The sequence below is a fragment of the Ammodytes marinus genome (genome assembly GCF_949987685.1).
Source record: "Ammodytes marinus genome assembly, chromosome: 17".
In the NCBI taxonomy this organism is placed as follows: Eukaryota; Metazoa; Chordata; class Actinopteri; order Uranoscopiformes; family Ammodytidae; genus Ammodytes; species Ammodytes marinus.
Window position 1 is genome coordinate 18599129 of NC_137221.1, and position 23442 is coordinate 18622570.

At 41.5% G+C, this 23442-nt stretch overlaps 1 protein-coding gene across 1 annotated transcript in view; it reads right to left on the bottom strand.

The window, feature by feature from the left end:
• Positions 1-23442, bottom strand: part of ppp1r9a (protein phosphatase 1, regulatory subunit 9A) — a gene marked incomplete at both ends in the record, with an annotated part of 39584 nt that extends 16142 nt beyond the window's left edge. Inside the window, 5 exons of the mRNA XM_080045875.1 lie at positions 1248-1383; positions 6336-6440; positions 10363-10483; positions 11258-11390; positions 22057-23442. Coding sequence (XP_079902001.1) covers positions 1248-1383; positions 6336-6440; positions 10363-10483; positions 11258-11390; positions 22057-23442 — 1881 coding nt within the window. The remainder of the gene's footprint in view (positions 1-1247; positions 1384-6335; positions 6441-10362; positions 10484-11257; positions 11391-22056) is intronic.

Here is a 23442-nt window from a genome sequence, read left to right on the forward strand (position 1 = left end):
CACTGAAGAGCTGTCTGTCACATCTAGTGTGGCAGCGCTCAGAGTGCGAAATATCCTCCCTCCCCGCCCACCCAGTGAGAAATCGTTCTAATATTTATAGAGATATTAATATTGATGAGTTCCTTTTATTGCCCCATAGATCTTTGTAATGGTTCAGTAACTGTTTACCCTATCTGCAGTTACGTAGGCAGTTATGGATAGCTTACCACTCCACTCTGGTAGATTTTAAGTGTGGGTTTTACAGCCATTTTGAATATATGTATAGATTAACAATTTCAAGACAATTCCCATTCTTAATGTTTCCTCTGGAGGATCTCTGTCATGGGGTGTTCTTTAAAACATGTTTTTACATCTTAAGTTGTTATCCTAGAACTGAAATTATGACAGGCAGCAAGAAGGAAGCACAAGGAAGGAAGTTTCTCGCGTGTTTAAATCAGACGCTGAAGGCACAGGGAGCTCTTCGCTAATGGCAGATATCGAGCTCTCAACTCGTTCCATTTAATAAGCGCTGACAGTGTTACATGTCTATGGGGCCGGGATTATGGAAGCGCTGGGATCATCTTCTGGGGCCTGGTGAGGAGTTTCTTATGCATGAAGGCTCTCAATCCACCATCCACCAGGAAATGAAACACTTCAAACAACACTGATGAAGAGGGGAAAGAGGCCAGAGTGAGTTTGTGTCTGTATGTAAATCTAGGTATAAGTGCAGCTGTACCTGTGTGTGTGGGTGAATGTACACTTTGCATTGATTTACTTTAACTACAGTGTGTGATTGCATTGTGTTTGTAGGCTGAATCTCCGGGGCACACACATGGATTGCATGAGTTGCAGGGCCATGAGTGCAGTGTCTGGTGGATAGAACACACTGTGAGTAAGCAGCAGCATCAGAGGAGGGCAGAAGGCTGAGAAATGCTTTCTAGGACTACAGCTAATATGGCATCATTTCAGTGTGTGTTTGTGTGTGTGTGTCTCTCTGAGAGAGAGTGTTCTGTGTGCCGGCATTATAGCCTAGTGTCAATCAGTTTTTATAGATTTAATAAGCTCACACTTACAGTCAACTGTCACGAGAAGGCAGCTGATTTACATTTTAATGACAACCAGAAGCCTAATTTGTCCAATATAGTGTCATGTATAAGAATTGTGTAGACCGATGCGATATTGAATTTAAAATACATGTTGGAACATTTACTGCACCTTCCAGACTACAGAGTCCTGTACCGTGGCCAGGGTCACAGTGTGGTCATTACCTCATCATCATCAGCGTCATACTGGGCGTACTGCTGCTCCAGCAGCTCTCTCTGTCTCTTCTCCTGCTCCAAGGTCTGCTGGATGAGGGTGGCGACCTCACTCTGTTGACCCGGACGCTCTCGGCCAATCACAAACCTGCACACCACACGCACTGTTATAAACAGTCCTGGCAACACATACTCAAAGTCAACCAATGATTACGGGATCGAAAAAGTAACATTCACATTTTGATTTAATTAATACATGATGATGTTGAAGGTATAGCCGTTTAAGTCTTCATAAAATGCCCATGGATTGCATTTTAGACTGTGTGTAAACATTTTGGCATTCAAATTGATTTTCAGAAAATCTGCTTCTATAGCAAATGGTTTGGTTGAAATGACTCTTGGAAAGTGTAGTCTCTAATAAATGCTTGAAATAAATAACTACCTATACGTCTAAGGCTTAAGCTCTATTTGTTTATGGTATAGTTAATTTTACGGTGTCAAATGAATGGAAAATAAAATGTTTGTCAGCATATTTTGTTCCGCACATAGAGTGCTTTGCATTGAGACAAACAGGAACATTTTACTTCATACTTGATAATTATAGAGTCTGCTAGAATTTCTCATCTTGTAGTGGTGTGTATTTTTACAGTGAAATGACCACAGCACTTTGTGAAAGCAGCCAAAGCCCACTACCGAATAGCAATGACAGCAATATCTGCTGATGTATCAGGGCCGGGCAGGGAGAGATGGGGCACACGTAATAATGTGAGCAGACACTCAGCTCAGCCAGGCAGGCTGTTATTAGCCCTGCAAGACGTAAATGGAGAAGGCCACAGGCTGCGCCTCAGAGCTACTGACTACTAACTACTGGAACTTCCTACAATACATATCACAAAGTGTAGACAAAGTGAGAATAAAAGGAGAAACATGATGTTTGAAAAAAATGTGTTTGTCCGTATGACAAGGACAATGGAGGATAGCTTTACATACACCTAAAAATAAGGGAGGGGGCATGATGTACATCAAATAATGGTCTGGCAGCTCAAAAGGGAATTCATTGTCAGATTGTCAGAAATTCCCTGACTTATTCTAGGAGATTTCCATTACAGGAGAGGCATATATCGCTGTGTATATGTGTGTGAGCACGTTCATATCAACTGTTTGTGTGCCAGTAAGTGTGTTATAGTGAGAGAGTGGGAGAGAGAGAGAGAGAGAGAAAGGGAGAGAGAGATGCTTCGAGGGCCTAATCAAGTGAATTTCCGTCCCTGAGAGCTCTTTCAAATACTTCTAAAGGCGACGTAGAAAAGGTCTTACACTCCAGCAGAGAGGATTTGATCTACATGTGAAGAAACAACTGAAGGGCAGGACAGAGATAGACAGTTAAAAAAAAGTAGAAGGCCCTGCCCTGGCTTTGCTAAGTACTGCACTGTAACAAGCCTTCGGACAGCAGGGAGGTCTGAGGAGCAGCTGACCTGGAAACAGCCCTTCTCCTCACGCATGGGGAGTCTGTCTTTGCCACACGCAGCGCTACATCAATCCTACCACAGGAACCTTCACCACTGATCACGATGTCTTGTTTCATTTAGGCTAACATGGGTCCTGTTAAATATACAGTATGGTGAGGGAGCTTGAAGGGACAACATTTCAACATTTTTGCTTGACCAGAGAAAAAGCTCATGTGCGGAAGAGGAAATGTGGAGAGATGTGGTACCTGTCTAGCTGTAGTGGGTTGACACAGGGGTTTGAGGAGGTGAGCACAGGTTCACAAATAACAGAAAGGCCAGGTCGACCCTGGCATACATGTCCAATCTATTACATTTAAGTGAACATAGGTGCATCATGATAAACTTAATTAAATTATATAGATAGTGTTGAAAGACCAAAGCCAACAATGTGCTAGTCCTTGTGATAATATTTTCCGACAGCCCTGTCTGTGGCATGCAGGTCAATATATAGCTAACATTTTTGAAGTAATTTACTAAAACAGCGGCATTCTTTAGTTTTGAGTAAACGCAACCCAGAAGAGTAAATAGTGCATTTGGTAAGGACTGTTTTCAGCTGTGAACTAATACACATTTAGTGCTCTATTGAATATATTCAGCAGAAGGATCCTGTGTTTGGATGAATCTAAATAGACTACAGTGCCAATCTCCATCACAATGAAGGGAAATGTCAATCAATTCAACATGGTTGCTCTTTGATGTGTTTGTCATAGTTTCTGGACAACAAGAATGCTCTGAGGCACAAGGGAATGTAAGTTATATCAGGGTTTGTCTATAGTTAGAATGATCAATTCATTTTGGCCTTTTTGTTGGATTTGTTGACAGTTCAATGAATACTGCCAAACTTATCCTTTAAAGGCAAATCAATGGAAGATGGTGCATATTAGAATTATAGATGCTTATTTGTGTCACATAGCAATAACAGCAATGGATAAAAAGAGTCAGTTTGACCTTTTTGGATTTGAAGATTATTAGGTTAATGCAACTGTAAAGCCAATAAAGGCGCATTAAATCATGTTGGGCTAAAATGTAGCTTAAATTGATCAACTGTCGACCATAAGTGAAACATAGCCATGCATACTGGTTTTTGTGTTGTGTTACTATGTGCATATTCTTCTTGGGTTTCACCACAAATTGACTCCATGAAAGGGCTTTTAATAAAAACGTGTTTTATACTCTCAGAGGATAGGGGGGAACTTTTGAGTCAAACCTAGATGATTTGCTGCTGGAAGTCAGGGTTAAATATAGCTTAAATGGCAAATCTAGGACAGTTGGCCATAAAACCTCTGGTGATCAGGCAGAGAGAGAGAGAAAGGTTTACCGAGGAAGAGGAGGAGTGAGTGGGTGAGAGATGATGGAAGAAGACAGAAATAGTGAGAGAGCAGAGAGGGAGAGTAGAGTAAGAATAGGTATGATGCTCTACTACAACCCGCTAAAAGATTGCATCAATGTTGCATATTTCATGTGCTGAATTTAAATGTAAAAATGTCCTATATCTTATACTGAATTATATATCATTTTATAATAATCCATGATATAGTTATACACTGAATTACACTAGTGTATTTCTAGATCTTTAAATGATTAGACTAGACTTTTGGAACCACTTATAATCATTAATTTATACTTGTTAGATAGATAAACAGGTTATAGATGAAACCTTTTCAAAGCTGCCTTGACCATAGTGCCACATCCTGGTATATGGAAAACCCACAATGTCAATATGTATTCAGGAAACAGCATCTGTCTTTATTCTACCACCAGCTTTCTCCCAGGGCACTACACTCGTGCCACTCACACATCTATCTATCCTTTCACAATTGAGTCCCACAAGATTGGGCTTTGCGAGATTGACATTTTTTTGTGAAAACAGCACATAGGATGTAGGAGGAAGACAAAAGTGAAAAAGTAAAAAGTCTACAGATATCCATCATATCAGAAAAAGGTGGTAAAACACACAGAAAAAAAGACACCATTTCAGTAAACCATCCCAAAACAAAGAAAAGAACAATAAACAACTGAAAGCTTAGATGGCAAGTTCGCAACGTTGCCGGGGATAGCGCTGGCTTTCCAAATCAAAGCCTTCCTGCCATGCTGGGTGTGTTTGTCCCCACTGCTCCAAAGGGACCCCTGCCAAAAACTGCTCGACTGTCAAACACACAAGACTTTTGTCACATTTTGCATTCCCACATCTTCACCCGGGTCAGATATGGTAATAGGCTAAGGGGCCTGCCAAAAGAAAATGTTTCTAAGCATGGCTGCTCAGGCGACTGTTTTGCACCATGACAGCAGGCTGAAAAGCATTCAGAATCATACCATGGTAGTTAGAAGTGAAGGCTGTCCTAATTTTTTTTTCCAATTTAAAGGACATTTTTAGAGACTTCAGTTTGTTACTATTTATGTCGGATACTGTACGATGGTAATCCTGTTCTTCAGGCTGACAGCTGCTTGACACACTTTGGTTTTTTTCTATAATCTTATGGTAATCCAAAGATCTCTTATCAGTAGTTGAAAACATACAAATCCTATGTTTGTATGCAAAACATAAAAAAAAACTTTGTGTAATGCAGCGATGCTTAAGCTTCATCTGATCATTTTCTTAAATAAAATGTCACCCTTTCGATAGTAATGGAGTCACTCTGCCTCCCTTCTAAAAAGCCGATGTTGAAATGAACATATCAATATAATAGCTATATCAGGGGTGTCCAAACTTTTTTCACTGAGGGCCACATACAGAAAAATCTACGAAGGGCCGGGCCACTTTGCAAAAATAACACATTTATCAGGACATGTAGCTGTTCTGATGTTTAGTTTCATAGTGTCTTCGTAAATTGTAATCCTTCTTCACGGCAACACTTTCCTTGTACATTAAACAGACACATTCCCCCTCTTGTTTATATGCCAATGATACACCCAGTTTTTTCTGCCTTTGTGTTCAATGTCCAGCAGGGTGAAAATAGTATCCAGCCGAGGTCTCGACCCTCCTAGGGGGGTCCGGGGGTATGCCCCCCCGGGAGATTTTTTTAAGTTTTTAAAGTGAAATGCATGAATCTGGTGCACTTTGAGAGGGAAATTAAGAGACTAAATCTGAAGAATTGTGAATGAAAAAAAAATGGAGACACTGTGTCAGATGAATTAGAAGCTATTGGAGAAGGACACATAGATTTTCCATAATAATATTCATTTAAAATAAAATATTATGCAGGGTCCTCTGGGATGGGCTTGTTGCTCTTTTTCTTTTATGGGACATATTCCTCAGTAATATAATGAGTGCATTTAAATTATTTAAAAATTAAAAGCGCCATATTACATTATATTTTTAAAATGTGCCACGGGCCAATCAATCAGTGTTTGACACCCCTGCACTAGTGGGTTAACTGAGAAATGCAAAAAAATAAATAAAAAAAAATGTTTTTTTTTTTTTGTTTTTTTTTAAAGGGCCATATTACATTATATTTTTAAAATCGGCCGCGGGCCAATAAAAAGCGGGGCCGTAGTTTGGACACCCCTGAGCTATATCATAATCATAAATCTCCATGTGGGACTGATAATTTGCTGCGCGTAGCTTTATGTTTGGCCGTGTTTTTGTGAGTCTCACCTGACAACTCCCGATGTGTTCCTGAGGACAGAGGCAGCGAAGCTCTGGGTGACTCCCACCAGACTGGTTCCATCCACCTCCACGATCTGGTCATTCACCTTGATCCTGACACACACACACACACACAAGTCAAAGCATTATTTTACAAAATTGTGAATCATTTCTGCAAGCATTACCTTTGTTTTACTGGCGATTCTAGTGTGCTCACGATCTGTGTGCACATGTGAGCTGAGGGGGACTAATACTGATGTGGCGCACACACAATGTCCCTGTCGAAAAATGCACAACTAGTCTACAAAAATAAATGTCAAAATGACATAATGAATTATGCAGCCAAAATACAACGAGAGACACAGGGGACAAACAAGCTGGCCTATCGTGCATATACACATTATATTCCAGATTGCAACAGTGCCAGACTTCCGTGCAGTTAGGAATTTCCACAGTGATAGCTCCAGACTATTGCCTAACCAAGAGACAGAAGAGATGAGGCTCAAAACAAACTGGGAGGGCTAACGAGGACCTTGAGGTCAGCGAGTCGGGCCACAACACGGCTGGCATTTTGGCTCTGCTCTGCACACGATGAGAAGTCAGCTAAGGGCTTGACCTGAAATCTAGTTCCTGATGATCCACTATTCATGAGGGAGTTGTGTACGGATCAGTTTAAAGAGACATCCTTGCTAAATATTACATTGAAATACCCTTGGAGATGAGCCTAAACACCAGACTAAGAAGATTTTGAATAATTCCTACAGTATATGAATAAAACATAAGCTAGCTCTCGTTATTTTTCAACAAAACAGCATATTGTTCTTATACTGCCCTCCTTTAAGGCACAACACATTATTGTCTTCTAAAACAAATCCCTTTGGTCTCCACTGTAAAACTCGTCATTATTGTTGGTTCAAGTCCTAACAACATGCTAGAAGCCTGCAAAAACTTCTACCAATCTTCATTGTCTATGTGCACAGACAATTCAATTACACTTTTAACTTGTCCAATTATCACATTCGTATGATATAAAAGGGTCGGATCAAACCAGCACGACCGGCACTCTGGAGACTGAAGAGTGAAGACACTCAGGATAATTGAGAGGATAATGAGTTAGTGTTTCATAAGAGTTTTATACAGTTCTACAGAGATCACTCAACATTCACTCTAGCTTCATATCATGCAGAATCTTTAGACTATCAAATTCAGACTCATGGAAGCAACCTCTGTCTACAGAATTAAGTCCAACTTGTTTGTGAAAGTTGGAATCTGAGCACCGTCTCGGCACTGACTGATAAGAGCCTCTTAACTCAATGTTTTCCTCGCCATCCCTTTGAAATAAAGTTCAAATGTAAGGATTCAAAATATATATACATTTAAGGGACAATTGCAACATCATTTATTTAAAGGAGAATTAAGAATGACCCTTCATAAACTTGAGGGACTGACAAGAATTAGCAGAAGCTGGAATATCAATCCTTTATTCCTTAACAGAAGGATACTTAGCACATCTGTACCTAAAGACAGGTGTGTAGGAGATGGAAGAGTAAGTCCAAAAGAGTGAATTCCCCTGCTAGTGTTCACTGTTTGCCTGTAATGTTGCTATTTATTTATTAAACCTTTTTTGCAAGTAAGACAGTGTGTGTAGGGATTCCTTAAAATGGGTTAAGCTCCAAAAACCGTAGACACCTAACTTCTAAAACTCATCAGCCTTTCCTTAATGCAAAGTCACAATCAAAATCAATGTTCTCCGATCGCTACATCCACAACTGCACTGACCAGTGTCCTTTCAGCTGTCACAACACATACAGCAGGTATACGCATGGCGACCCACACACAAACCAGAGCTGTCATAGGGATGTATAGCGACGCATCAGTCTGACAGGTAGACATAGACATCGAGTCGGTATGTCTGTCAATCAGCAGCAAAGACCGTTTTCTGACCTTCACCGCACCGCATGTCTCTATTTAGCTTTGTGGGGCTGAGGCAGGTTGACAGCGGGGAGAAACAAAAACAAATTGACAAACAAGACGAGGATGACAGTTCATACAATCAAACCAAAACACCCACACACACACATTTATCTCATAACCCCCATCTCACCCCACCTCGGGTCATCTGCACCAGACAATACATTGAGTCACAGCCAAGCCCCAACTAGCCGTCTGCCTGTGTGCGTGTTTGTGTGTCGGACCATTATGTCCCGACTCAGCAAGAGAGAGAAAGCCCCAAAGCTGGAAATCATGGAAGGAAATTGCACTCTGGCCAGTGACTCCTCCCATAGGCTATATAATATAGTGTGTGTGAGTATGTGAGCGAGACAGCACTAAGAGGGCGGTTTATTTCTCTCATATTGTGATAATAGGGTTTATTGTGAAATCTGTCGTAGGGAAACAGCACAGGCAGAGCTGTAGATTCACCTAAATGGATGAGTCTTTCATCGTTCAGTAAAAGAGGCACTAACCATGCAATATAATGTCTCTAATCACTGAAAACATGATCAAAGCATTTTCAAAAGCTTTCAAGTTAAAAAGTTGAAACTAACTGAATTGTGAAAGCGTCCAAAGCGTTCAAAGTAAGTCTAGATAGTCAACATCAACAACATACTGTACATCATTGAGAGCAACGACAACAGCACAACTGTCGACATCTGAAGGATTTCACCATGCCCAACTGCAGTGTTTCACACACTTTGCAAAGATGTACACACTTCAGTCCATGACTGTTTCATGTGACGGATTAAAAACTACTCCTGCTTCAGGACTGTGACTCTGTACTAAATGCTAACATAATCATACTAACATACAATACTAACATGCTGATGATAAGTGAGCATAATGTTTTATCATGTTTACCACTTTAATTCAGCGTGTTAGCGTTGTAACACTAAGAAAAAGGCTAACATTTACAGGCTCTGAATTAATTGAAATTTAGCTTTAGCAAAGCTTTTCCTCTGATCTTTCCAATTTTTCATACATATTTCTCGCACTGACTGCAGGAAATGAGACTCTTTGGAGTCAGTGCAGCTGTCATCTTAAAACAGGATCAACTTTTCTCATTCACAAGCGGTTTCTTTTCCTCACTCGCTACTGCTCCCTCCCGTATCTCTGCTCGCTACATTGCAACTAATCTCACTCTCATGTGTTCCTAAAAATGGCAGCCCTGGCTGCTAAATAAAAGGAAAAAATAATCCCAGAAGGAAACTCACCTACCATAAATAACCCAAATGCATTTGGGTTACCAGTGTGTGTGTGTGTGTGTGTGTGTGTGTGTGTGTGTGTGTGTGTGTGTGTGTGTGTGTGTGTGTATGGAGTTTACAGTACTTAGTGCTCTCATACTTAATGGGATGGAAGTGCCTATCGTTTTTTAATCTGTTTATGGGGAACCTGAACCAAACAGACACTCTAATAGGTGGAAGCTGGTGGTTTTAGAGGCAGAAAACCAAAGCTTGCTGCTGGGAAGCTGTCCTCTCCTGCTTTACTCCTGGCTGAGTGCTTATTCACACACACAATCACAGTTTGTCCCTCGCAACAACACACTATCCATAGACATAGATGGAGACAAACTGGGAATATGGAAGTAGTCGCTTGTTTTCTACAGCCCAACTTCTGCAATCTGACACACATTTTACAAGATATGTAATAAACTCTAAATGCAATGTTTATGTAACACAATACACATAGAGCACACACATAAACCAACACACGTACAGTCCTGTGTGCAACTTCATGTCCCAGAATGTGCTTCTACCAGAGAATCTAATCTTAACTCCTGCTGCTAAATCTGACAGAGGCAGAGTGTGACTGTGTGTGTGTGTGTGTGTGTGTGTGTGTGTGTGTTTGTGTGAACGAAGATGGTGGTGCTGAAGCGGAAACAAAATAGCTGATTAATTGCTGCATTTTTGTATAAGTAATAAGTACATCTTGGGTCCAGTACACATTAAGCTTTCATGCACTCTCATCCGCTTTAATGTGTCTCCAGACTCACTAATTGCTCAGTAATGAATGTGATATCCAATGGGAAAGGCTCTCTCACCTGCTGTCCCTCTCAGCAGCTCCGCCCTCGATGACTGTCTTGACAAAGATGCCCAGTTTTTCCAGGCCTGCGTCAGCACCAACACCCATCCCGATTATACTGATCCCCAGGCCGTCGTCATCTGGAAAACACACAGACCACATACACTGTAGTTAAAGTGTGGGAATGTGATGGGGCACAGCGGGGTTAAGGGCCTCCATTTCAGAAACTTTCCACGGAGATTGGTTCAAATCCAAAATGGCTCCTAGTGATGTCAGGGTTAGAGGGATACATGGAAAAATGGATGGTAGAATACACACAAACACGAGAACAAATGTATTAATGGACAGGAGAAGGAGGCATTTACTATAGGCCTCGTGGCCTTCACATAAATAGGAAAAGTGCTGGATAGGAAATTCCCTTCCAGTGTAGCATTCGTCCCTCTTTTTTTTTCATTAAATATTCACGAGTTGTTAGGGTTACATAACAAGGAGTGGATGGTGAAATCCTACCATCGTAGTCATTCTATTTTAAGCACTATTGGATTTCAACACAGGAAGACAATGTAATATGACCTCTTGGTAGCTTCTGCTGGGGAATTCATTGTACAATACAATGTCTTTTAATGTGACCGGAGGATATTTGATGTGTGCTGAATTGAAACTTGATGGATGAAAAGCATTAAGAATAATTTTTTTGGAAAATAACACAATCTTTGAGATAAAAACAGGGGAAAGGGGGATAGAGAAACACTGACAAAAATAAGTGTACTAACTTGATAGAGAGAAGAAATATAAAAATATATCACACCTTTCATTCACAATTTTAAAAAAAGTGGGTGATTCTGTCTAGGTAGGATAACTGACGAGATCCACATCCTCATTTTAATGTTGTTAAGATTTTTTTGCTTTCCCACCTTTCTCCAGCTCCACAGGGAAGAGCTCCAGTTTCTCCACCCTCTTCTCCAGCTCATACTCTGCGGAGGAGGCCACAGGATCCACCTCTTCATTACGGCGGTCGTAGTCCTCGTTGGAGTATGTGTTGAACACCTGGGGAGGAAGCATTCAGACTTAACGGAAGTTGGCGCACACAATCTAATAAAGGTTCACATTATAGAGATAGAAATGGTTCCACCACCTCAGCAGCCAGATTCATCGACGTTTTATAAAAGAAGATATTAAACTTAAAGGCTTAAAGCTATAGTGCATAACTTCTGTCGCCCCCCATGAGGAATTCTAAGAACATTACAACAACAGGGTCTGCGCATCTACACAAGGTACACCTTCGGAGATCGCGTAGGGATTGTATACCCTCTGCTGTACGTCCAGATTTTTTTCTTAACAGCATAATCAACAACTGAAATCTTTTGTGAACTCTTCTTGAGCTCCTGCACCAGTGTCAGGGGGTGACACCAGTTTGTGAACACTGCCATACTGAGAAATTCAGAGAGAGTTTTGTGGAGCTGATAGATTTAACTCATTTGGCGATGCCCTAAATGTAAACAACATTCATTCATATGAAAAAGTTACGCACTATATCTTTAAATTAAATCATTCCTTGGTTTAACATACACACAGGTTACAAAGTTACACGGTATCAACAATGAAAACTGATACACAAAAGACGCTTCTATTCTCTGATGAAAACATCATCAGCATCTGATGGTTTGCAGGCTGAGTAATGTTGCTACTTTACATGTTTATGAATATGGATGGGAACTATTTTGTTCCCAACCAACGCATTAATCCAGACAACAAAGCTAACAACACTGTGGTATAAATAAAGGCTGTCATTACAAAGCCACAACCACAAATCAGCCCATTAACCGACTGGATAGTGTAGTGTAGAGAAACATGTTGTGGTGATGGGGGGAAACGGAGGCCTTTCTCCTCTTTTAAGCTATGCGGTCCTCAAAGCTGAATGTCTTCCACAGCAAGAGTCAGCCTTCACTTCACATCTCATTCCTGCCAGGCACTTGCACTGCTCTCTTTGCCAAGAGGAAGGGGAGGAAAGGATAGAGCAGACTCCAACATGCATACTGTTGTCACGTCTGTAGTGTGGTATTCTGCAGATGGTATAGGAGCCGAATTGCATATTTGTTATTTTTAAGTTAATAATATTAACGACAATTCCAGATGTTTGAATTTTCACACATAAAAAATAAGATAATCGTCAATTGTGTTAGTTTCCAATATATAATTTTTATTTTAAGCATACACACTGCATGCTACTCATCTATGATCAAATGCATAGGATCTACAGTAGACGAGGGAGATAAACTGTCACACATTGCTCTACTGTCTCATTGCCACAGAGTTTTATCACATCCACCCTGCTGGATAGTCACTGCGCAAGTCAGTCCCTGCCAATCTTAGTGCCCTGACCGCTCTGAATTGGGTGAAAGAGGAAATTTATTCTCAGTAGAAATCAATAGGGTGTCATGTCACACCACAAGTATTGATTGAAGCCTAAAGCCAGATTGTGGTGGTCCCTTGTAGTGTATGCGTAAAGTAAGTGTAAGGCCAAGAAAACAACAACAACAACAACATGGGGCAATAGTAAAAATCATTCAAAGGTAAAAGTCAAAATAGTTGTGCCTTTAGTTGAATAGTATTCATGTTGTAGCGGATGTAACACGGTTTTAACTTATCTTACCACGTGTTAAAGACGCAATACAGGACAGAAGTAATGAAATAAATGCCACTCTGTTCATGAACTACTGTGTCTGTTGGCTGTACACACAGCTTGGGAACATTGATTGGTTGGTTTATGTGTTTTCATCTGCGTGAGATCCATCCATGACCTCCCCATCATCAATCATTCAGGGTGATCAACAGCCATGCATTATTGATGCTCCCAGGCACGCAAACACACACACACACACACGCAAACACACACACGCACACATGCAAACACACACACACACACACACACACACACACACACACACACACACACACACACACACACACACACAAATAGACAATGTAGTATCTAACATGTACTGTATATAGGAAATATAAAGAAACACAAACACACTCAAACAATCCTCTTTCTCCCCACTCACACACTCAAACATACGCACACATACTACACCCCGATGCATAGCCACAGACTGCAGACGAATGCTAACACCAGCACTTGCCCTGTCCTGGATGTCCTGGACACTAGCGTTGGCAGTCGGTACACTCTCTAATGGCCTCTCTCTGTCACTGTGTGTGTGCTATCTACAAACACATTAGCATGTGGTCAGTCACTTGAGAGAGAGGTCATGGGGACAGATGAGAGTGGATCCATGAGACAAGGCAAGCGTAGAAGAGACAGAGGAGGCGCAGTGATGGGAGAAAAGGGCAGGAGAGGGAATTAAAAAAAATCTGAGAGATGGATGAACTGAGTAAGCAAAGTATGGACCACAGTGCACTGGTGGCTGAGAGAGAGGGAGTGACAGGATGAATGAAGGAGGATGCACAGGGGAAATAAGGATGGGTAGGCAGCACAAAGAGCCAGTAGCGGACTGCCCAGTCATACGGAAAACATTTACTGAAAAAATAAGAAATCTGATGGTTGTCTGGCTTTAATCAGACAAACACCACTGGTTTCAAATGTGAGGAAAGGGCCACGTTCTACCAATGTGGTTAATACTAAGGCACCCAAAGAAATAACATGAAAACATAGGTGTAGACTGTTTTAAAGCCCAATATTGTCTGTATGATGGGACAATCTGGACAGCTCCTCCTGAATATGTATCCTCATCATGTCAAGATGAAAAAAACTAAGCAGCAGCACACAAGGTAAACCACTAATTATGCAGGTCGACCATAACAAGTCATCTCCCCTCTGGAATTGAACTGCAATAGTCTTTTAGAGGATTAAACACAACACATGACCATTTGTATGTAAATATATTTCCCTACCAATGCCCATCAGTTTTGTTCGAGCTTAACGCAAAACTTTGGATGAAAATAAGCCTGTGCCAACTAAAGTCAGTTTATATACAGTAGCTGATGATAAGTGCCACATATATTCAACAGCATGCAATAAGGATTTAAATAGTTTAATGGAGGCTTTGCTCAGTGCATCTTGCTATCTAATTTCAATGTAGAAAAATCTCAATCGAAAACCTCTGTACGTGGTTTACATAATAGCCATACACATAGGAATTATAACACCCTCTTGATGTGAGCAAGAGACATACCCTCATTATTTTACAACAACTTTTTCATCCTCTCTAATCCGTCCACACACTTACACAGTACACATAAAAGGTAGGTACACACTCTTCTCCAGGATCTAACATCAGAACTGCCAAGTGTTCGATAATGAACTACCTCTTGTCTATCTCATTCTGTTAGTCCTCACTGTATCAACCAACATCTCTCCTCTTGCTCAGCTCATCGCCATCTTTCATCCAAACAAAACACTGATCGATGCCTAAGACAACAGACACACAGACGTTTAGGGGGTTTTGGCAGTAAACAAACTGCATTTCAACTGAGACAGCAGTTCTGCCTGGGTATCCAGACACGGGGTGTCTTGTTATCTGTTCTCCACGCCTCGCAGGAGGATTGACGGAGATGGGTTTTACTCTTGAAATTGAATGCTGTTTTTACTGTCCATTCATTTATGCTGCAGCTGCTATGACTCTGCTGATGCACTAAGCCCCCTACTTCATTAAAGCTGAGTCCCCCCACTCAATGTAAGTGGCGCTTTTCATTGCAGGTACATGTTTTCAAAAACCTGCATTGCATACATGCCATGCTGGTGTCCTTAATCAAAATGCATCTCACTGCCTTTGGCACTTGATGACAAGCTCTCATCCAAATCATGTCTGTCAGTATGTATGGATAGCAACTGGGCAAGCCCAACATCTCCTCTCTAGGAGGCAGCTTAACCGAGGGCCAATTAACCCTCAGAGGAGGAGAAGATGGAGAAAGACTGGAGGAGAAATAGTAAAGAAAAAAGGGAGATAACATTTGAATGGGGAGCAGAGGAAGGGGCAGACAAATGAGAGACTGAGATGGTGGACTGGGACAAAAGAGAGGACAAATGAGGGGACACAAGAGGAGATGCAGGAAGCTTTCAGATGATGAGAAAAAAGGAAGGAGTAGTAAATGACAGGGAAGAGTCGAGTTTACAGAGAATGGGAGGCAATATCCACTGAGAGAGAAAACACAGTGACTCATATGATTCATGGGTTAGAGGAGCAGCAGGCATTAAGGCTATTGAAGAGTGAAACCGCCAATAAGAGAGAAATAAAGAAAATGAAAATGAAAAAAGAAAGAAAAGGAAAGCTGAGGAGTAGGCAAGGCTAAGGGGTAATATGCTCCGGGGTTGCTTTGAGTCCCTGCCTAAGATGTCACTGCATGGCGCCCATGCCCGGCCAACTGCCTCTGATGGTATTAAACTGGGCCTTTCGGTGTGTCGGTGCCAGTGCCGTCACCCCGCCCTGCCTCTTCCAGACAGTGGACGCTGCCCAGGGCAATGAGAGGCTGGTAAGACCCAGGAGAAATGTTCCTACTGCTGTGGCATGAGCCCAGCAAACGCTGCAGTGGATTAACTACAATTTGACACACACACACACACACACACACACACACACATACACACACACACACACACACACACACACACACACACACACACACACACACACACACACACACACAGTAGACACACACAGTCTGCTCTGCTACGACTGATCAGCACATTTGAATTCCATTACTTCTACCTGTGGCCACCCACTCACACAACACCGTGCCAGGGAGCTGACAGGTGCTGAAGAAAGTGACTGGATGCAGAGGGGACGAGACAGTTGTGGATGATGTAAATGAATTAATGTGTTGTAACTAAGAACAGCCCGAGACTGGCCGATATAGAGAGGTGGCAAGGAGAAGAAGAAAAAAAGAAATACCATTACCATTCTATACAAATAGACAAAAGCTTTACGGGCAATTCAAGACCAACCTCTCTGTCATCTTGACAAACATGCCTCCTTGTCTGAGGAATTGACTTTTGACACGGCACAATCTAACTAAGTCAGCATTTCTTTTTTTAACATATTATGGAACTTCTGCATACAGAATAGAGGCACAGACTGTTGGTTCAAGTGGAGATCTGTATTTCAATTTTAATTTGTATGTCTATTCAAAATGAGCAAACTCAGTTCAGCTCTTTTCAGCAGTGTATTCTGAAGCCGGCATGTTGTTGTCACCTCCAGAAATGCTCTTTACTCCACTACTGTTAATGGCACAATACCACGGGGTGCTAAGACTCCTACTAACAAACCGAGCCACTGGCCAACTTTAGGTCGAGAGACACAGAGAGTGTGGGAGTGAGCGAGGGGCCAGCTTTTAAAGGGGGCAGAGCATAGTAAACAACTGCAACTGAATGGCTAGCTACAGACAATACCCTGCTTTATTTCATGTCTTTGGTCATATACAGTGAGTGGGAGGCTAGGATCAGAAGAAACAAAACAACAACATGATGCTTGTTTCATTGCTGACGCTCTAATGCCTACTTGCAATGCTATGTAATTCATTATGCTACAACAATGACTTGGCAAAGGTTGAGACCACATTCAGTATGGTGGTATTTACAGCACAACAACCACTGTGTACTATCGGGAAGAATACTGGTTGTGGCACAGAGCTCCACCAATGTGAGGAAGCGTTAGCAGGGTTTTTTTTTTTCACGGCAGAAAATATTGGGTTTGAATCCCTAAACTAAGACATAGTGATAGTAGTGCAGTAGTCAGAACCTTTCCTTCCAATGAGAACATTGTGTCACTGAGACACACTGTTCTATGCAGTTTTTTTTTACTGCAATAAAGAAAACTGGCATCAAGATGATGATATCATGAGCGGGAGACCGGATTGTGTGGGTGGCAATTGGAAGATGGTTCACGACAGAGTCCAGTGGTTGGGCAACTGATCAGCCTCGAAAAAAAAACGCCAGGCACGTCTCTCCTTTCCTGGATCATTAAAAATACATTCCCCAGGGAGGATCGGGTGCCACCGAAACAAGCAAACAAAAACACCTCTGCATTAATAATGGAGTGACTAAGCTGTATGTGCATACAAATGCTCCCATGCTTAACACCAGAGTTAGTATAGTTGTACCTCCGTGCCTTGCTTGACCACTACACCTAAACACACTATTTCATGACAGTTCAGGCTTCTTGAAAATCTTTGAAACCTAATAATACTAATTGATTGTGTAAGATGACCTTTTAGCTCAAATATCTGCATAATAATATATTATATAGCCATAAGTTTCTTCACTCCTTGATGATTTATACAGAATCTAGTCAAGATTTTGATTTAGCCTCACGAAAAGAAGCTTAACCAAAATACCCGACTGTCGTTATGGCAGAGCTCAGCAGCTGTTTTTTTGCTGGTCTAACCAAAATGTCAGCTGTAAGATAGGTGATGTAGCAGAGTGTTGGAAGTCTCTCCCATTATGCCCAGCCACAGAATACATAATTAGGAAGTTGACAACCAGCTTCACTCTGCTCGCAAAAAAAAAAAAAAAAACGTAAATGAAAATGAAAATTAATGCAGTGCTAATGTATCCGAGAGATACACAGATAAAAAAGATACTAATGCAAATAATATGGCAGATACCATAAGTTGTGCTTTTTACATTTTATTTTAACAGAGGTCTTAGAAGTCTCCAATAACTGATGTTTAGCTGAAAATGCATCTACTGGCTGAAGGACACTAAGCTGTAGCAATGCTGTCAAGACCTACATACTGACATTGCCAAAATCCATGTCAGTACTGGTTCCAAAATTCAAGCTATGCTGTTATATGCTGTACATCATCTGCCAGAAGGACAGGCTGACCTAAAGCAGAGCAATCCTTTTCATCAGAAAAGACAGTCAGGAAGCAAAGGATCTGGCCGGAGGCAGATGATATTAGAATCACACAGATGTTGATGCATGTACATAGCAGAATCATCGGACATAAACAGGAAGCTACATCCTGACAAATGCTTGGAGCCTCTTTTGCTATGTACTGTATCAAGGGCAGTCAAATGAGGTCTCTTGTTCAAAGGAAATAAGCGGTTTTGTGATGCCTGCCATGTCTATGCAACAGCACTAGGAGGGTACTAGTTGGCATTTTCCTCTTGTTTTTTAGCATCAGCAACTTCTTCTTTATGTTATTTCATGCTCCAATATAGTGAAAGATGAGTCACTGAATTGGTTGGCCTGAGATTCGAGCATCCTTTTTAAGACATAGAATAAACACCAGTCAAAACATCTAAAGACATTCATAAAATAGTAAAACATCTTACATCTAGAAAACCATTGCCACAGATAAGAGGAGTGACAAACATCCATCATATTGATTACAGCTCTGATCTCAGACCCATGCTATTCAGCATTCTACAAACAGTGCGACAGCAAAATCAAATGGCCAAAACGTCGGTCTCTTGATCAAGTACCAGACAGAGTGGAGGGGCTGATTGCAGGGCCACTTTAACTGGTGTTCCACTCATCACATCTGATTAATTCCATTATGATATCACAATAAAATATAGTTGCTCTACAGACACAAAAAGTATGATTAAAAAGACTGTATAAATGCCATTCATGTAGAGAGGGAAAGAGCAAAAAGGAGACTGACACAGCAGGCTGAGGGAAAACTTTGGGGATGTGGTTCAACAAACAGAGAGATATAATATCACATTGTATGGAAAGAAATCTGCAACAAGCGGGAGATGTGTATAAAAGCTTTTAGGGATTCGATTATGATGAGAAGTGAAATTATTACGACAATGAAACACAGACTGAGACCTTAAAATCAAATCAAACTGATGTAACATTGAGAATATCATGTTGAAATTCAACATAATATTCTCAATGTTACATCAGTTGCACAGAACTTTTGATGTCCTCTTTGACAACAGGACATCAAAGGTGCCATAGAAGATTGAATCTATTTAAATAATACTACGACAATCTACAGTGTATGCCGCAGGCTGAACACCCAAACTAAAGGTACTAGTGTCAAGGATAAAACCAGTTGCTTGAATGAACATTAGATCGGATTCTCTTCTGTAGGTCAGTGCTCTCGGGAAGACCGGCGTGTCTTCGCCTTGTGGGTAGCTCAGAGCAGTCACTTCTCACTGGGTCAGCCAGAATGTTACAACTGAGTGAAAGGATGTGGAAGTAATCAGAAAAAACTATGTGTACCGCAACGGTAGCAGCTCTATAGGGCTTTCCTTATGTAAGCACAGCAGTATGATTCAGCTAAATGCTAACTTCAGTATGCTAACAGGCTCACAATGACAGCTGTTATATGCTGATGTTTAGAAGATACAATGTGTACCAAGTTCAACATGTTATTTTAGCATTCGAGCATGCTAACATTTGCTAACGGCAACAGAACAATTAGTTTAGGTTGTATTTGGTCAATCAATTGGACAAATACAAATGTTTAGCTAATGATGGCACTAGAGTAAAAACAAGCAATCACCAAAGTCAATAGGATTAATCGCTTGGGAACCATGAATGTCTGTACAACATTTCTGCATTATACATCAAGTAGATTTTGGAAATCCATCCAATAATGTCAAAAAAGTCAACCTCAAGGTGGCGCTAGATAAAATGTAATGATCAGTATGCTTTATAACCATGATTGTCTGCACCAAATTTAACTGCAAAGAAAATCTACACAATAGTTGTTGAGAAATATCTCAGACCAAAAAGCAAACTTCTTCGCAAATAAAAATCATTGTACATGTTCATAAAATGTTGCCACAAGCTGTTTGTGTTTGATTTCCCCGGTATGGCAGCCCTGATGATATTCAAAATAATTAAGCTTTCAAAGCTGGGATGTTGACAATTAGGTATCCGGCAGGACAAAAACATACTATATGAAAAGGAGGGAATGGTAGGTATTAGATGAAAGGTTGGCAGTTCTTCTCCTCCCACAGGGGTCAAGCTGGACTCGTGCAGGGCTGAGAAAATAGCTTGTCCCTTTCATTATATTGACGAACAAAAGACAGAACCCTATTTGTTCCCCGTGTGCTGAGAGGAGGGGGACGTATGATGGAGAAGTGGGAGGGCTGCATGTCTAATTGTGCTTGTGCATCTGTGGAAAGGGGGGGCCAGTGCCTCTCTTAAATATTCCATATGATGAACGAGCGACGAGCGTTGGCCCTTTTCATAGACAATAGAAGGCCAGACAACAACAGAGGAGCATATTCCCTGCATGTTAGGCCTAAATGGGAAAACCAGTGTTGGTGTTTCACTGTGTAATGTTAATATAATTTGTCCAACTGATCTCTACAAAATATTTTTTCTAATGATCAAAACAAGTTTCGTAGGTATACCAACTGAAATGTAAAATGGTATTTGTTGAATTTCTTATTACAAATACAATTTTGAATATTACCATATGTTTAGACTTGATAATGTCAGAATCCATATCCTTATAGAAACGTATGCTTGTGATCTCTCTAAGAAATTAGGACGAAGCAAACGACAGACATTGTGGAGACATTGAAGGTTAATCACTGAGCCAACATCACGTTTTCTCTTCAGAATAAGCGGGCTTATTGTTCTGGTTAAAGCATGTTAATAGCACTGATCCTCCTTCTGTGGAATGTTTGTGGTAGTTCCAATGCTCTTATACATAAACCTCAATCTCTTAATCATCACTGTGTTGCCCTTTCATGTTGTACATGCACACAAACCCACACATACCCAAATCCAACCGTTTGCTTGTCTGTCAACAGCATGCAAAATCTTTCAAAATAAAAATAGATGTCACTGACTGAAATAAAATGGATACAAATAAAAAGGTTAACCTAAAGCATGTTGTTAGCATGTTGTTTAGAAATGTTAAGCTTTCTGATTAAAAATTCTTAAGGATAAAGAGGGACAAAGATTTCATATAATCTTACAATCCCATCTATGCATATCTGCATATTCACCAGAAACAATAAGCTTTTTTCACAAGTAAAACCACATCGTGGTATAATTACCACCTCTCAAGCCCCTTTGAAATCCCTTTGGGATACATGATGAAAATGCATGTAATCTTTAGCCATGAGTCTACTAACTGAGCATAACACTATGGGTACACTGTACAATATTTGACAGATTCATCCTGATTCTGCCATTGAAATGTACAAAAAATCCTCATTTCATAGTTCAATAAATGGCTTCCTCATTTAAAAGATGGAGATGGGACAGCTTGTGTGAAAACTGTGTGGGTACAGAACCAGCATGACTAACACATGCACAGATGTTCTGTGAAATGAACACGTCAATTTCCCAGAGGGCGATGCTTTGGCCCTCAAGCTCTAAATCACAATACTAGGTTCAATTCTAAGTATTAGAGAGCAACAGCCACACTATATGATAAATTGCTATCTTATCTATCATATAGCAGACCATATTCAACAAAGATAATGTGAAATGAAACCCCACTATAAAGGTCTTACAATGATAAAGATGACTGAAGACAGATCATTTTTCCATGATAATCTGACCTCATAAAAATGTTCATGAAAAAAACATAGCAAGCAGTAGTAGTTCAACAGTAACTAAAAATACAAGCGGATAAAAAGGAAGCTCTGAATATGATATAAGCTCTCTGTGTTGTTATAACCTACTTTTGATAAGAGCTGCACACAGGCTTTTATGTTGCATTGTGTGTACACAATTAAGGCTTCAATAACAGTTTTGTTCAGGACAGAACTTACTATGATGGAAGAAGTGCTGAAGCGAATCTTCCTCTTTGGAGGGATGTCCTCTTTGTGTTCATGGGGTAGACCAGGAATCTCTGTCAGATCAGAGCCTGGGTCATAGACAATATCCTCATCGTCTCCGTAGAGGTCGTCCTCAGGATCTGTGCAGCTTTCCCCCCAACCCTGGTAACAGGCATCCCCGTCAGCGTTAAAAATCACCCGCTCATTTCCGGTGTAATCCCCATCAGGTTCTTCCACCTGGTCCTTGGGAGATTCAGGGGGCTTGTCTTGTCGTGGACCATCCCCATCCTCCTGACTGTCCCCAGCTGGTGTAGTTGAGGTGGGCAACAGCTCTGGGATGGCCTCTTCAAAAGCTCTGTTGGTAATCACAGCATCATTTGTAGGTTTTGAAGCTTTGGACACCCCCGGGTCCTCAGTGTGTTTTCTTGTTTCTGAAGGTTTCTCCTCTTCTTCACAAGAGCCATTGACCTGGCTTCCGTTGGTGGTGACCCCAGAGAGTCGCTGTCTATTTCCAACCGTATTCTCAACCTTTTCTGCTCTGTCTAGGGCTTTTTCCTCTTGTGGCACTGGTTTCAGCTCTGATGTTTCTGTCCCAGGACTGGGGCTCAGAAGGTCCTCAGATGACGAGGATGTGGGAAGCTTTCCCCCTACCTTGCTCCGGTAGCTTCTAACTGGAGATTGTCGTGAGTCATCCTCACTGAGGTCACCACCATGTCGCTGGAATCCGTCTGGTGAGTAGAGGGCCCGTCTGCTGACTCCTCTGTGGGGCACACATTGGTTGTGGTTGTCAGTATTCTCAAAAACAGCACTGAGTTGACTGACAGTTGGTGAGGACACCTCCGTTCTGGAGCAAAGCGAGTCCAAAGAGTCTGTGCTGCCTCGATTAGACCTTGGACCTCGCCAGTCATCCAGATGCTCGTGGGAACCTCTTTTATCACGTCCGTATGGAAAGACAGGTGATTGGGACTGGTCACGTGACTCAAACAGCTTCCTGGTTTCAGAGAACTTGGCTCCAAGACCTCCAACCCTGTCAGCTGAGGACGAGTGTTGGAGTTTAATCACTGATCCATCGGCCTTGTTGATGAAGTTAGTGGGCTTTACCAGCTTTGGTGGCGAGGAATCCTCACAAACCTTGGCTTTAGCTGCTGGATTTTCTGTGCCCATCTGCATGAACATGTCCTTAATGCGACTGACATGGCCGCCATACTGGCGGCCTCTCGGTTGTTTTACCCGTTCAAGGTCTTTGGGCCTGGAGCTTCCATCGATCTGAGGATGGTCAAAGGCCTTCTTTAGTGCCTGAAACTCAGCCCGGTAGGCATTGCGGTGGGGGGAGGCACTCCGGAGGCTGGTCCTCTCCCCCGAGGCCTCCGTCTTCAGCAT